This window comes from Phaseolus vulgaris, chromosome 4, assembly GCF_000499845.2.
Source record: "Phaseolus vulgaris cultivar G19833 chromosome 4, P. vulgaris v2.0, whole genome shotgun sequence".
In the NCBI taxonomy this organism is placed as follows: Eukaryota; Viridiplantae; Streptophyta; class Magnoliopsida; order Fabales; family Fabaceae; genus Phaseolus; species Phaseolus vulgaris.
The window spans coordinates 38,864,066-38,881,923 of record NC_023756.2 but is presented as its reverse complement, the minus strand read 5'-3'; the positions used below and the strand labels follow the sequence as shown (position 1 = coordinate 38,881,923).

Here is a 17,858-nt window from a genome sequence, read left to right as displayed (position 1 = left end):
GAACCATTCGAATTTTTTAAATAAGCTTATATTAAAATTTGTTTTCATTACAACCTTGAACATATAATTGTTTTTAATTGAATCCCTGTGATCTTTAAAATCTTAACATTAACATTTTTGTGGTTTTAAAAAGACTTTTACTAATCCAATGAACTTAACTTTTTAATATAGGATTCCAATTAAAAAAATAGTTTAAGAACTTAATTGAAAGTTCTCAAATTGTTCAAAAGACTTCCTTTTTCTATTCAGGATTCCAATTAAAAGTTATAAAGATTTTATTTGAAAATTTTCGTAACTTAAACATGATTTTAATAGATAAATCACTACAGGGAAAATAATATTAGAAAGAATAACCATATTAGATAAGTACTGCATAAACCAGTTGAGAGAATATCGAAACACATCTTCAATTTTTACTTCAAAAAATAATGTACAAAATAAATCCAGCAGAAGGATTTAATGACATTAGTACATCTGAGCATGCAGTCAAGAGATATATGGGTTTTACAAATCCTTGGCTTCCCATCAACAAATGCAGAATCACAATACAGTCTCCCATATTCTGTACAGCAATATCACCTCCCAAAAAATAGTCTAGAAGCTAAATTTTGCACCAATTTCACTATTTTTGCATCTATATGATGTTCCAAAAGATACAGTTGTCATTGCATGAATTCTTTAACTGAAGGAACTGCATACATGTGATTAGAAAAATTCATTCCTTGAGCTAATGTTAACATTAAACCTATCATTTCTCATATTTCAGACACCAGAGAGAAATCCACGCACTGATGCTGTATCTTGAAAATTCTACATTCAAACATAAGCTCCTCTTTGCAACAAGTGAGCATTTGCTTCGGTTGATATAGACAAATCAAAATGTCAAGAATTTTCATCCTATGGCTTAGTTTGGCACTTCACCTGAAAGGTTCTGAACTCCATATGCCTGAGGGAGAAACCATGCAAGATGGAATAATGTGCCTCAGCTCCCCTATTCTCCGATCAAAATTTATTACATTGATTCTCCTATGCTTTGGCTCCCTATTTTACAATTACTTCCTCAGCAAATAGAACAATGAATGGATCATTCTGATAAACTTCAAAGATTTGCTCACAGAGGTGGGCCAAGGATAATGCCCCATGTCATAACCCATTAGCCCAGCTGAGCAAAGAATTGGGATTTAGATCAAGGGATGGGTTGATTTTCACATTATCCCCCAGCAGCTGCCGACAAACTCGATCAGCCAAGACTGATTGAACATCATATGGCTCGCTACGAGGAGACCGTGCAAACTGCCTCCCCAGAACATCACTTTCACTTGGAACCGGTTCTGATGTAATGTGAGACGTCTGTTGCATTCCTCGAAAAATGTCAACGTTCAAGTCATGATGATTAGGGCCAATAATGTAGACACCATTTGAGGACTTTGGCAAGTTTCCAAGACCCTCTTGAATGTAAACCAAGTGATTACTAAATGGAATGGCACCACTACCACCGTTGAGAGGTGTGGATGCACCAGAAGCAGTCCGAGGGCTGGATATAGGAGAGGGAGACATTCTACCATTCATATGCTGCGGAGATCTTGGCCTCAAAAGTGGGCTTCCAATGGGTGAGACAGGACAGGATATATTCCTCGGAATATGGATTTCACTGTAGATTGATAAAGTAATTTCAGATCATCATAGGAATGGTCAGCAACCTTGTGTGTGCAGTGTGTGTGTGAGGGTGGGAGATAGAGAGAGAGAGAGAGACCTTGCATGAGGATTAGTTTTCAAAAACCTAGAAGAATGACGGGAAAGTCTATCTGAATCCAATGTAGAGGGATTCCTTCCTTGTCCAATACCCTGAAAATGTATCACAACCACAATAATTACAAGGATAGACAAGAAACCATAAAAGAAAACTTCAAAGATCATTCCATTATGACAGCAAAATTTTCCAATATTATACAATTGAAATATAGTTCGAATTAACACCCAGATAAGAAAATTTATTTTGCTTGTAGGAAATCGTAACCACAATTCTTCTGACGACAACATTCTTCATCTGTAGTTCGTCTCCCCTCCAACCTCCGTGTACTTTACTTCATGTTAATGGAAAAAATCTATCTTACAGTTTGCAGAAAGTAAATGGTTTTGTACCGTTTCTCTAGTTGTCTATACCTAGCCCTGTCTTTTTTATTCTCTACTTCCAAGGGAATCAATGACAGGATGAAGCATTAATGGAAATCTTACACATTTCAACAAGAATATGAATCCTTTTCTCCATATAGTAACATAAAAAATCAACAAGAATATGAATCCTTTTCTCCAAACAGTAACATAAAAAAGTCTAAGTTATTATTAAGTCATGATTCCAAAATAGAAATTTATCAGCTGAAAAAAGACCATTTAGAGTTTGACCAGTCATATTACCAAGACAACGACATATATTGGTGGATGCCAAAGGGAGAGGGAGGGAAAAGTTTTTATTCCATTTTTCCTAATACTTTTCTACCAGAAGTTATGGAAAAGTTTATCCAAGCAGATCCTATAAAAGGCCACTATCTATACCAAGAAAAATGATTCATCAAACAAGGAATTTGAATGCATGAAGTGCACAAAAATGTCAGCATTTTCAAGTAGGAGAGGAGATGGCTTCGCATTTTATTCCTATCATACGCAATGGGGAATAAGGGGACACAAATATTTAACACATGCATGATATGGAATGCAAGAGAAACAGGCAATCCCACACACTAATATGAAAATACACAATTTTTTTATGTGATTAATGTTGGCAGTAGCTTCCCTACCAGAGCTGTAGCTCCCTGTGTGATCCCAGATACAGCTGGGTCTGAAGAAGCATCAGGACCCAGAATAGGTCTTTCTAAAGGTGCAGCATGTTTCACAAAAGGGTGGTCCAATAATTCACTTGCAGAAGGGCGATTGTGTGGATTCCGTTGTAGGCATTTCCTAACAAAATCCTTTCCCTCACTAGATAGGTGATCCGGGATTGTTGGGAGTTCCTTGCTATTACCAATCTTGAACATGGCAGCAACCTTTTTTTTAACATGCAAAGACAATAAACATCAAGTCAACACATAAATACAAGAAATATCATCAACGCTTTTATAAATGAAAATAACAAACTTAAATAAAATAATAGGGGGGAAATGGAATATAAAAAAACTAGCTAAAAGTTCCAATATATTGACAAAAATTACTAACCCCTTCAAACTGACTCCAAGGAGGTTTAGTTGTGGCCATTTCCAAAACTGTGCATCCTAGGCTCCATATATCAACAGCAAGGTTGCAACCATTGGAGTTTTTGATAACCTAAAATATCAGAACGACAAGCAATCATGTCATCAAAAGCAAGATGTAATTGAACCTATAAAGTACTGAAACTAACAGAAAACATTACTACCTCAGGAGCCATCCAATAGGGGCTTCCCTTGAATGATAATGGACATGATTGCCCTGTTATCTGCAAAAATATGCAGGTTAATAGATGGGAGAACAGGATGGATCATGCAAACTTGCAATTATATATACTAGATGTGATATCAAATGGCAATTAAGCAGGAAAACAATGTCTTCTGGATTCTTAGAGATCTTTTTTCAAGTTGAAGTCATGCATGATAAACTGGTAGGAGGTGGGACAGGAAAGATATCTTCCAAAAAACGGTAAAAAAGTACAAGAAAGAAACATGAAAAAAACCTCACTGAAATTAGAAACTCTCTTGAATAAGTGAATTAGGAAGTTTTAAATCTTTATACATAATTTCACAAGCAACAGAAACCAATTTTTCATATCCTACAATTAGCTTAAAAGCAAATAAACAGGATAACTTTTATCCTCAAGCTTACATGCTTTGCCATGCCAAAGTCTGCCAACTTAACCCGACCATTAGTATCTACCAGTATATTTGCTCCTTTGATGTCCCTTTACAAGAAAAGCAATTTAAGTGATAGATATCAGAACTCAGAAGCAGAGAAAGCTAGTCATTATAAATCATTGGTATAATTAAAGTTTCAAAAAGGAATGTGACTTATTTCACCTGTGGACAGTATTTTTAGCATGTAAATAAGCAAGTCCTGACAAAATTTGTTGAGTAAAACTACGAATAGCTAGTTCACCAAATTGTCCATACTCTTGAAGAAGTTTATATATGGAGCCTCCAGCGACATACTCCAGATATATGTAAAGTTTGTCACCTACCTGTTTAAGGGATGATTCATCAGCACCTATAAGTAGACTAAAAGGACAAACTGTAGACAAGTTTCCAATATTATGGTGTTAGGTAAATATATAAACCAACTAATAATCTTGTAACTAGATGATCATGCAAGCATTAGAAATTAGGAACAAAAACCCAAAATAAATCATGATCACTTACAAGTAGCTAATATAAACAGACTGCAAACAAAAAAGGAAATGGAGAACTTACTGTTTCAGAACCATAATACTGCACAATATTTGAATGCCGCAATCGACTTAATAAGGTAATTTCCTGTGAGAATCTAGGAGTTAGCTTTTCAAAGTTACACTAAATTTGAAACAGAAATAGAAACAAATGTATTTCCAAAGAGAATAAGGATTACACATTCAACAAAATACTTCCAGGGTCAAAAAAGGATATTTATTTACCTGCATTAATTGCTTAGCACTTTCTTTAGATTTGGCATCATCTGAAAACAGAGTCACCTCTTTCATAGCACACATTTCACCACTTTCCCTAAACATGAAAATATTTTAACCAACCAATGTATAAGATGCCTATATTAGTGGATTTAAAAGTAGAAAAAAAAATCTTTAAAGTAGAATCAAGAATAATAGGTAAAACTCATACTTATTAAAGCCAACAAAAACATGTCCAAATGTGCCTCTGCCAAGCAGTTTTCCTTTTTTCCAACGTGATCCAGGGCTTATTGGATTATCTGCTCTTCCTGGACTTCTTGGCATGGATGGAGAAGTTGCTGCAGAATTTGAATGAGAGAAAGGTAAAGTATTGGTCACTGCTAAAGGAGGAAGGGGCAAACGATGACTCTGTTGTTTTCCATCATCAACCCGTCCTGTCTGTGATTCATTGGGTGTTCCCCCAGCTCTAGGATGAATAGGTGTAACAGCACCACTCTGAATTCTAGAGCTAGGTCCAGGGCTAGTCATTCTGGGACTAGGTACAGGAGAATATTCGGGGCTACCCCTGCTAGGTTGCCAAAATAACTGTCCTGACATGTCCCCTCCCATTGAATTATGTCCAGAATTGTGACCAGAACCTGGACTTGAGCAGTGCCCAGATCCACCTAAATTGATCTCCGAATACGGCTTTCCAGCCCAAAAGGCAGAGTTCAACACCTTTTCTGTGCCAAATACTCTCAACGGACTTCTTGATGGACTTGATTTGGAACTATCAGGTGCACTGCAGAAGGCACCATGAGGAGGAATCTGCAAATTTGAAACATGGTTGCTTAAAGGCCTCCGTTTTGGTGAAGTAGAAGACATGTGATTACCCAGAATGTTTGCCGGTTTTTTGGTTTCTCTTGAATTTATTTGGGAAACAGTAGATGATAGATCCTTGGGCATCGAGCTTCATAAAAAGGCCAACATCCAAAATGAGTAAAATAAAATTAGTTGCTAGTAATCATAAATTTCATGAACTAGCCATCCCAAAGCTTAAGCTTAAGAGGATGAATCAAGAATGGTTTTATGTTATATCTCCAATACACCCTCATATACCATTGAACTTCATGCATGGATAATTCCTTGGCCCCCTACCTTGTGCTGAAATTCAACTTTTTCATAGAATGGGGCAGCAAAGATTGAACTGAGACTTTGATAACATGCCATGAACCAACTATATCTATCTATTCTCTACGTCTAAAAATACACAACCTAGGCATGCATATGCAACAAAATATGCAATCTTGAAGCACGTTATAGTTAATGCTTGTAGAGTATACCTGGAAGGACTTCCTGCAGCAGTTCTAGTCCCATTTTCACAGTCTGTTGCCAAAGGACTACGATTGCGAGAGTCCACTGGCTCATCACTGTCAGCAGAGCTCTCACTAGAGACTGACGCAGTGACCAGATCTCCATCCAAATCGGCAGGGTTCAGCCTACCACGCATGCATGCTGGTTTTGGTAGTGGAAACAATGATGGTTTGGAGCCTTTTTCAAGTCTTGATTTAGCTGATATGCTAATTTCAGAATCTGCTCGGCTTATATTTGATGGGTGCAGGACAGGAAGTGGTAGTGGCTGAGCATGAGGCCTTTCAGCAAAACTTTGACACCTTGCCACTTTGGAAGGTGAAGGAGATCTTGATTCAAGAGGAGACTGAGCCCCTTTCTCAGAAATTGAATCATTGCATTGTCTATGAGATCCTCCAGATCTACTGCTGGATTTACTTTCAGATGGGATTTTAAATTTTCGGTGAAATGTATTGATAAAACTTTCCTTATTTGCTTTCTTCTTGGTTTCTTTTGATGATGATTTCCCCCACCATGTAGGCATATTTGCAATTTGTATAGGCCGTAAACAAGTTTCTTAAATTAATTCCATTGATAGTTTGAAATATCTATCACTTCAAGTCACTATCTGGAGTTACACACATTACAATCCGACCAAAACCCTATCAAATGAAGAATCCAATAATTCCGAAAGCAGTACTACAGAGTCTGAGATAGAAATTATGGACTGAATGGTTCCAAAACCCTGCAACAAAGAATAACACATATACTCAATCACTGTAAAATCAATATTTTCACAACTTTTGTACATATTGAATCCAAACTCTTCTACATATGCATCTAATCTTAACCAGTAAAACTATGACAACACTCTCCTGAATGATATATTTCCAAAAGATGATATCATAAACTAACAATCCAACGATTCTCTAGTTTATGCCCTATAACTAACTATCAACTTTTTCCAATAAGTTGGTCAACAGGTGTTCGGATAGAGAAACATCTTACACCGGATCCAACACAACAACATATTAACTAACAAAAATCAATAATTCCATCAGCAAACCCTTGGGCCCCAGAATCTCAAGCCCAAAACCTAATACTGTATCAGTGCAATATAGTCAAGTCTAAACACCTCTAACCTTCCTATTCCTAATCAGTATAGACTAATGCAACGTGACATCATTTGCCGTACAAATCTTGAATGCAGATTCTAAAACTCTCCGAAACTTTAAGGCATTAGTTAGACAACAACATCCACTACTTCACATCAGCTCAAATTTCTTATTTAGCAACTTAAAAATTTATAGTTTAGCATGTCCCAACCGCAAAATTCTAACCTAGAAATAAAAAAATAAGTAAATAATGCATATGAAAATATCAACACCCTAAAAATTTGCAAGCAGATAGTCGAAACAGTAGAAACTCATCTCCAAATCAAACAAGTATTCACATATAGATTACCCTTTGAGTGTGTTTTCCAATACCCAGATTCCAAAACCCTCTCCAGAAAAAAAAAAAAAAAAAAAAAAAACTCAACCTTTCAACTTCACAAAGTTCAACTACACCAAATTTCTCATAACCCCAAGTGAAACCACACCCCCATTGTTAAAAGAAATCACATCAAAACCCAGATCCACTCATCACCCACACATGACACTGGATACAGAAAAACAGTCAAATCAACCAACTCGATCATCGTTCACTGGAATTAGAACATGCCCAAAATGCAACAAAGCTGGAAACTTACTTCGAATTGCTCCACGCCGTGAATCTGAACTCAAGCCCACACTGTAATGCTCAACTCAAATCTGAGTATGCAAAAAGCGAAGAAAAATCACTTTTTTTTTTCTGAACCACTTGGAACCCCAAGAAGAAAACAGACCCAGAAACCGAAAATGCAAGAAAATGGACAGGGATTGCAGCGGTGTGTCTTGAAAAAATTGGGAATTGGGAGATAGTGAAAGAGATCGCGTACGGAAGAAGAAGTAGAAGAGAGATAAAGAAAGAGAGAGAAGAGAGTGTGTGTTTTTCTCTTGCTAAGACATCGCAGAAGAGGGACTTTGAGACTTGATTCTTAATAGTTAATATTAATTAATTAATTACAAATTGCAATAAAATAATTTAAAATATGGAACCTAATTATTACATTGTTTTTATTATTACATCTTTTGCTGTTGGAAATTATTACAACCACAACAACATATATATTTGTATAATGTGTGAGAGATTATTTCGGTAGAGATTCTTAGGTTACACTTTTTTATCATTATTATTACTATTATGAACATTCATACATTATTTTAAATCTGAGTCACTAAAGGAATATCAACATTCAATGATGAAGCCTTACCTTAAAGGTTATTGGGACAAGTTTAATGGTAAAATAATAAAGATGAAATTTTAATTTTAATTATTTGAATAAATCAGAGGTTGGAAATAAAATGAGAAAAAAAAAATAGTCTTCAAATATAAATTTGAACACACTGTATCTGTGTTGATTTTAACTATTTTCCAAATACATAATAAATATATTATCTTTCAAAAAAGAGTATAAACATGGGAATAAATAAAACACCAAAGTATCTTTCAAAATATTTATATTTTTATATTTTAAAATATATTATATTAATATTGGTGTATATGAATAAAATATAAAATAATTTTAAAATAATATCAACTTTTGTAAATATAACTAATGTGAAATGAACTTCCAATCATATTATAGATTTTAAGATAACTTATCCAATTAAGAATTATTGAATAATTCTTAGTAGCTACCTTTGTATAATTTAATTTATTTATATTTTCTTCTCTTCATAGAGAATGATCTAAACGATTTCGTGAATTTTTTTATTTTCAACTTTTTAATCTAGAAAGTGTTAAATATGAGTTACTCTTTATATTTTAAGAAAATAGAAAATAATATAGTACTTGCATAAATTATTAAAGCACCAACAATTTATATATAATATCTCTTTTTATCAATATAATCCTTTAGTTATAATTATATTATTGAGATATAATTTTGAAAATAAATTGAGTTTGAAGATTTGATGTTTCCAACGTGGTGATATAATTGAATATAAACTTTGATATTATACTTAATTTGGATTTAGGTTATAAATTTTTACATTAAAAATGTTTTAAGTAATTTTTTTATATTGCATAGGTGAAGAAAATGTTTAGTTTTGTTTTAATATATTAATAAATTTTTTAATCTATTAAAATGTTCTTAAACTTGTTAAATTTGAAATAATAAATATTTTAATAAATTAAATTTATTATTTTACTTAAACATTCAAGCATTTGAAAACTCGCAATCGTATATGTAAGTTATTTCAAGCAATCTTTATGAAATCAATTTAAAAAAGTTCTAAAACTTTTTTTAAACTTTGAGGTAAGTTTTGTAAGTGAAAAAAACACTTATTCAAGTTGTTATGCTGATTTAATGATACCAAGACCATAAATTTAGCAAATTATATTATGGATTACATTTATTTTCTTTTTTAGTTTAAACTAAAATAACATATAAATTTTAAAATAGAGTTGTATTGAGTATAAAGTTTTCTAGCTAAGAGCATTAGATTATTTAATAGATTGTCTAAAAAGTAATGACAATGTTTTTATACCGATGTACTTCAAAGTTTTGGATTATTCTTGCAACACGAATACACTAATCACTTCTATTTTTTTCTTCTTTATATTTTCATGAGATTAAGAACCTTAAGTAATTTTTTTTCTATCACTTCGGACTACAAGCAAAACAAAGATTGAATCTTGAGAAATAATTTTACTAGAGAGAATTTACAACAAAGTTTTCATAAATGGATGTTACTTCACAAGGAGAAAGATATTACAAGTTTCTCTCACTTTCACTTATAAAGAATATAGGCTAGCAAGGCTTTTTAGTACTAGAGTAGTAGTATCTTTATATGTCTTTATATATTTATTTTTTGGGAATATAACTATTTAAAGTAATTTTTTTATTGGTGACTTTTGTTATAATTATGATACTATATACTTAATCTCATTGTGAATATTACTTTATTTAACTTGAGTTACATGTTAGTGTCTTCTTATATAGAAGTACTTGTTTTATTTTGTTCATGTACTCAATGTAATAGAAAATAACATACAATAGAGAATATAATAGATAATATGTAATGTTATGCAATAACTAATCTTAATTCAATTGAAAATAACACACAATAGAGAATATAATAGATAATATGTAATGTTATGCAATAACTAATCTTAATTCAATTGAGATATATTCTTACCATATATAACATAGAGATAGACATTCTAAATATTTAGTCAAATATTATCAATATATATATATATAAATTGTGGAATGGATGTAGCATTTGAATGAATTGATTAAAACAAGTAATGTGATTACCTTTAAAGTTTGATTTTATAAATAGAAATAAGTTAACTGCATTGTATAACAAGACATAAATTAATAAGATTTACCAAGTGTCTTTTTTTCAAGAACCTTAATCTTAGTGTTCCTAGTTTGTTTTCAACAATACAACTTGGATGCATGAAACATAAATGCATAATTTTATATAATTTGGTGAACATTTATGGTAAGAAATGAAAGAAGATAATGGATAAGATATAAAAGAAGTCATACCTTAAGACATATTAGTGTAGCTAGAGTAGATGAATAACAATGATGGTTTCTCAAGTAACTTAATAGGGCTTTATGTCTTAGTGATTATCTAAGAGGTTGAGAAACATGTTGGGCATTTGGTGAGGATGGAGAAGAGTCAATGAATATTAAATATTTGGTGGTTAAGCTTGGCGTAGGATAGTCAATAGATGTTTTAGTTGGCAGGTTAATAGAATTGTTGTTGGTTGTGAGTGAGAAATCATCAATCTAGTTTTCTTATAACATTAACGAAATGGTTATATCATACCCCATCTTAGTTTTTTTTTTTAAAAAGAAAGTTATTCTCATAGAAAATAACATTTCTAGAACCATGAATTTTTCTTGATTAAATGTCATACAACAAACAACCATTAGCTCCTTTCTTATAGCATAAGGAAATAAACTTTCTTGCCCTTAAATTCACGTGTTTCTCTCTTGTTCCAAAGTAGTGGAATATGAAAAACAATTAAAAACATTGAAATGACTAAGAATAAGTGGTTGATGATATAAATTTTGAAATTGGTGTTGATTTTATAATTTACTGAGATAAAAATCTTTCATTATAACTTTTGTTCCGTTATCACTTTGGATTGCCTTGATTTTTGTATCAATTTATATTTCTATGTAGTAGATACACATTTTTATGTGATTTCTAGTTTCAGTTATTTGTTTCATTAGTTTTATCTAGGTGAATTAAGAAAAATTATCAATAATAATTGAAAAAAAATTTGCAGTCATAAATGAAAGAAGTAGAACATGGTTCCATAAATCAATATGTAAAATATATTTTTTTATTGATTCTTTAAAACTAGAAACAAAAGAGTTTTATTTGTCTACATGGGAATGAATGTTCAAAAAGTAACTAAGGAAAAATGTTTACACACCAATCTTAAGGTAGAATTTGATATGTGACTAAATCATAGATGTCAAATTCCAATATCAAATTTTGTATGTTGTGTTAGGTGTTATACTTGAGATTTGAAGATGCTTAAGCCCCAAGAGATGGTGTTTTGATGATGAAGAATGAATATGAAGATGGTTAACATCTGTCTAGAATGTTTTGACTTTCTATGCAGTTGTTATCTGAGTCTCTCACACAAAGGTATCCATAAGATCAACACACAACTAATTTAAAATGAGTTAAAAAGTTTATGAAAAGAGAAAATGGTTTTAAAAGGATTTTAGAACAAAATAATTGATTAACTGTTTGTTTTTGGAACATGATAATCGATTATCTCATTAATAACTGATTAAACTAGATAACCAATTTTAATGTTTTTAGAGTTTTTAATATAATAATTGTTTAAAATATTTTATAATCAATTAAATGTGTTTCAAAATTAAATTAAGAACTGATGTAAAGATTAATAATAATTTATTGAAAGCATTAGTCTCAATTTTTAATCAGTGCCTTCAAATAACTATACATAGAAGCTTTCACCCACTCTTTGAAAAAGAGAATTACAAATTGAAAAGTGTATAGTTGAGTGATAAAAATCAGAGCTTTCAAATACTCATTTTGAACTATCAATAATTAAAAGGATAATTAAAGATTTGATCAAGATTGTGTTGCTGAACTGTGATTACTTCTATTATGAATATACATTGGTAAACTATTTCTCATTGTTTATGTTGGATTGTTCCAGTAATGGTTTGTAATTATTGTTGTTGTTACTGGATTGTTCTAATGTTGTTGTTCTCGGTGATTTAAGAGTTGATAACTTATATATCCTCTTAAGTTGTAAGAGTTAATAGGGTTAATATCCTCCTAGTATCCAGGTTTATTTTTGTAAACAAGAGTTGGTAAAAAATTCCAAATAAAAAGTATATATTCAAAATTTATCCATATCATATTATTTAATATAGTACTAATATTTATTCGTGACAAAATTTACTTAGATACAATGAATATAATTATTTTGAAAGATAATATCTATATGTAGAGACAAAATTTGACCATGATTTAAAAATTTTAAGTTTATGATTTAAATACTTTTTATAAGTAATTAAAATATGTTAATTACATAAAAATTATTTTTAAATTTAAAAAAAAAACATTATGCAAAATATTTATGGGAAAGTAAATTTAAATTTTCTTATTTTATTTTACAAAAATAATTTTGATATCTGTGTGTTGCAAGTAGTATATTTTGTTTGAGAAATTAAATTTAAATCTCACTTTCTAATTTTGTAAAGTTTATTTATCCATTTTAAAATAATACTGAAAAAAATTATATAAGTTAGTTTATTGAAACTAAAAGTACTAAAAAAATAGAAAATACATATCAATTTCATTTTAAATTAATTGCTCATTCTATTAATTAAATAAAAAATCTTATATATATATATATATTTATTATTTACATGTCCATTTCATATATAAATTTACAAATAACATATATACATGTTAGGAAATGTGTGGAAAAAAATTTATAACGTTATACTTGATATTAATACAAAATCCTTAGAAAAAAAATGAGTTTTACAACTTTTTTCATTGTCTTACTTTCCTCGACTGGATGAGTGACTTTGGTTTCATAAATGGGAGGAGCATATGTCTCACGCCAATTTTTCTTTGGAAGCCTTGCTTTTCCTTCGACAACAAATGTTATGACTATCTTTCAATCAATTTCACTTGTTGAAGAAGGTAGTGAAGAGTGATGAGATTCATCTACCATAACTATTGTACCTCAAAAATCAATTTCTAATTTATCTAAATTTTGTAATTGCTCACTTGCTGGCATAACACTTTTCACATCTTCACTTTCATGAATTGTAGAACAAACCATATAATCCAACTCAACTTCAATCAAATCTATTTTTATTTTTAAATTTGTCTTATTGAAAGGTTTCAATCCATAAAAAAATTTCATGATTCCTTCTATTTTGAAGAAGACAAAAAAATTGGAGAAGTATCTATGAATAAAAGATCAATTTTGAAGGTGAAATATGGGTTTAATCATTGCAAACATGTTAAAATTTGATTGAGTTCAATCTTTGTTTAATGTTGTGCAAAAGTTGTATACCCTCAACTAAATAAAAATTATAGTAATATGACTTTTAAGTTTGAATGTTGTTACTATAAAATAATAATATTTTTAATATAGATAAAGATTTTTGAGAGATAAATGTAAAATTCTTATATATGTTGCATAAACTACTTACTCAGCTTGATTTTATTCCTTCTCATCATCATAGTCTTCTTCTTCACTATGTGTCACTACAACAAAAAAATTGAAGTAGAAGAAGAAACAAAAAGCAAGTTGTTCACTCAAAGAAAAGAAAAAACATCACATGAAGATATGTGATTCATCTGTCATAACTGTTATACCTCAAAAATCAATTTCTAACTTTCCTAAATTTTCTAGTTGCTCACTTGCGAGTGTAACACTTTAACATTTTTACTTTCATGAACTACAAAACAATCAAACATACAATCTAACTCAACTTCAATCAAATTTGTTTTTATTTTTAAATTTGTCGTCTTAAAAGGTTTCAATCCTTAAAGTTAATGATTCCTTCTATTTCGAAGAAGACAGAAAAATTAGAGAAGATTTACAAATAAAATATAAATTCTTAAGGTGAAATATGTTTTCAATATTGTAAACATGTTAAAATATGATTGAGTTCAATCTTTGTACAATGTAGTGCCAAAACATATCTTAATCGTGTCCTTGATTTTCTTAGCATTTGTCTCACTTGATTCAAAATAAACTTCTTCTCATCATCATAGTGATCTTCTTCATCATTATGTGTCACTATAATTAAGCAAATTTGTTGAGCGTAGGGAGTTTACTGAGTGCAAGAAGTTGGAGTTGAGCAAAATCAAGGCAGAGAGCAACCAAAACTAGCACCTCAAAGCGTTGCGTGTAGGGAGTTGGACCTGAGCAAATTTACTCTAAAGAGTGGTGAAACCATGAACCAAAGTTTGATAAGCGAGCCATAAAAACGTTGAGCATAAAGGAAGCCTCAAAGTGAAGAAAGGTAATCTATTGAGTTAGCTATGAAAAGGTTGAGCTAAGAGGAAACTTTCAGAGGAAGAATCTTGATCTGATGAGTAGAAGAACCATGGTGTTGAGCATAGATATTTAAGATTAGACTAAGTAGTTTAATAGTCTAAATGGAAGGCAGAGTCCTTAGAGTCAAGGAAGCCTCTTTAAGCAAAGAGTGAAAATTGGTCTAAATCTGTAATGTTCGTAGTTGCAAGCTACCATTGTATTCATTGTACTATCTCATTCATAAGGAGTAGCTAACTTAATAACTATTGAGATTGAATGATAGTGTAAATCTTTTGTATTCTCTTTATTTATATATACTAGTACACTTCTTTTTTACTTGATCTGGTTTTATGCTCAATGCTTGATAGCAAAGCAATCATTCACTACAAGATAAAACGGTTTTAACGAGAGTTTATTTTTACATTACTAAGGGTTAAAACCTCCGTTAAGTCATTTACTCAGGGTTGTAGTTTCCCCCGCTAAACTATCCCTGGGGAATGTGTTCCCTGAGGTTTTTTAGACCCCAAGAAAGTCTTTCAAAACCCCTGTTAAATACCATGGGTTTAAGAACCTCCATAAAACACCATGGGTTTCAAAAACTCCCGTAAAATACCATGGATTTCAAAACCCCCGTAAAATACCATGGGTTTTAGGTCCTCCGTAAAATATCATAGATTTCAAAATCTCTGTAAAATATCATGGATTTCAAAACCCTCATAAAATACCATGAGTTTTAGGACCTCTGTAAAATACCATGGGTTTTAAAACCTTCGTAAAATACCATAGGTTTTGAAACCTCTGTAAAATACCATGGGTTTCAAAACCCTCATAAAATATGACGGGTTTCAAAACTCCCGTAAAATACTATAGGTTTTGGAACTAAAAACATTTAGTTTTTTACTCAATTTATCATTTAAGCATTCATAAATACAATAAATAAATAAAAATTAATAAAAGAAAAAGTGGATATCAGTAGTAAGAACATATTATAACAAATTATAACTAGAAGAATTAATAGGATAAAGGAAAATAGCTTCCTTCTCAAAAAGACAAATATCTAGTTGGAAATTGTGCACTAGAAAAACAACAAGTTGCCGGAAGTGGAGATGGAAACAACAAGATAATGTTCAAATTATTGGTTAGATCCACTATTGGTCCAATCTCCTCACCATAATCGCTCAACACAATTCTTCGTTTTGAGCAACAAGTTCAAAGATGAATTTTCCAGTTAGAAGAAAAAACAACAAACAAAACATGAAAAACAAATTTTCAAAATTGGAAACGAAAATGGAGAAGGAACTCACATGAATCAATTCATATGAAACACTACAATTCCTCTTTGATTTGTGTTCAATCAATCTCAAATTCTTTAGCAAATCGCTTCAAATTCAGTTTTGATTTCAAAACCTAAACGCAAGGCACTGTTTTAGTTGTCTTCTCCGCTAATCGATTTCACTAGAAAATCGCAACTCCCCCGTTAGCAATTCTTCCAAATTATTGTGCACACCACTGAATTACTTTTTGAACCACAACAAATTATATATTTTTTAATTATTTATTCATTAAAATTAATTAATTTTATTTATTTATGGAGGTTTGAAAAAACCTAGAGTATTTTGTTGAGGTTCAACAATAAACCTTTTTTTTTGCTGAAGTTTTAAAATAAACATTTGGAATTTAACGAAGGTTAAAAAACCTCCATTATTTTGCTGAAATTTTAGAATAAACCTATGGAGGTTAACGAAGGTTAAAGAAACCTCCGTTAATTAAATCCATTCCTGGGATTATATTAACCTTCGCTAAATAACCTTCATTAAAACCTTTTTTTCTTGTAGTGATTATTCTTGATCTTAGAACTTGAATGTTATTGGAAAATACTTTCATTTTCTAAACTAAATCAAATCAACCAAAAGACTTCAACTGCTAGGAATAAAGTTGTGGTGATTGGCTATTTTTATTCCAACTTTAATGAAGAAATCAAATTATTATAATTTAAAGAATTGGTTATGGTGATTTGATATTAAGAGATTAACTTGGTTTGGCCTTAAGGAACAAAGGGGCTTGTAATGTACCTTTAATCATTATTCAAGTGTGTCATGCAATTTTTTTCAAGTTAGTTCTTATGTTTTCAATGTTAGATTCATATCTTATATCATACTTTATGAAGGAAATCACAACTACTACATTACCTTCTAATCCCTAAGGATATGATAACCCTTTATCAACTATACTACAGTTGACTTGGTCCACTTGTCGAGAAATTCCATCATGAGGTATTTAGAAGGAGACACTTACGGATTCCTAACAAGGGGCGACTAAGGTTTCTAAATGGGCTTAATGTGAGTCCAATTTATTTACAAAAGAGGCCTATACTATTGAAAGGCAAAATAGGGAGAGCAGTTGGTGCCCTGACCCTTGCTTCTTATTCAATGTTCCTGGTGATTTTTCTGGGAATGGTTGAGCTTGGGTCCTGGGTTGGCTAGGCTAGTTAACCAAGCTCTGGATCCTGTGTCATGTCCTGGTAATCCTTCTGGGAGACTGAAGTCCTTGGTTAGTTGGAGTTGGTATACTCATGGCTTCATCATTTAGTTTGTTTTTGTAGAGAAAATTGAGCTTCATAGCTCTTGCCCAAGCATGATAGTTTCAACCATTTAGTTTTGAAGAGACTAGTTGATGAAGTCTTCTTGGACTTAGGAAGAATTTATTCAACTAATTTTTTTTTTTGAAGCAAATCATTAATAGTAGGTTCAACTTACCTCCATAAGAAAACAACAAACAAAGTAAAATGAAAATAAAGTGGATTAATGAGATGGAATACACCACTTAGGTTTTCTAATAATAAGTGTAAGAAAGATTCACAACTGGAAGTAATTTTTCAAGATAATAACCAAATGAAGAAGTATCATACTCTCATGACACTAAAAATTCTCACAAAATTTTATTTCATTTAATTTAAGTGTAAAGATTACATGGGGAGAATCCCTTTTATTTATAGATGGAGAGAGATTTAAGAACAATTCAAAGAAATATGTAAAGAAAGCAAAACAACACATGGTTACATAAGGTGTGTACTATTAATGGTGACATGTGAAGACACTTATAACTTTCACATGATGAGGTGGTCAAGTTTACGAACTTGCTTAACCTCCTTAATGATGAGTATTTAAATGAGTTCATGTACCTTCCAACTTCGTTCACACATACATAATCTCTTAGAAATTACTACATTTTAGAAACTTTCAAAAAG

The 17,858-nt window shown here is 31.2% G+C and overlaps 1 protein-coding gene across 1 annotated transcript; it reads right to left on the bottom strand.

The window, feature by feature from the left end:
* Nucleotides 1-382: 382 nt before the first annotated feature.
* Nucleotides 383-8,015, bottom strand: LOC137837603 (mitogen-activated protein kinase kinase kinase YODA-like). Its single transcript, XM_068646635.1, has 12 exons — nt 7,704-8,015; nt 5,947-6,698; nt 4,836-5,573; nt 4,634-4,721; nt 4,434-4,496; nt 4,044-4,204; nt 3,853-3,928; nt 3,410-3,469; nt 3,211-3,318; nt 2,796-3,041; nt 1,754-1,845; nt 383-1,651 (listed from the first exon to the last, which is right to left on the bottom strand). The coding sequence occupies exons 2-12, from the start codon at nt 6,495-6,497 to the stop codon at nt 1,144-1,146; spliced, it is 2,691 nt and encodes an 896-aa protein (XP_068502736.1). The 5' UTR covers nt 6,498-6,698; nt 7,704-8,015; the 3' UTR covers nt 383-1,143.
* Nucleotides 8,016-17,858: the final 9,843 nt, after the last annotated feature.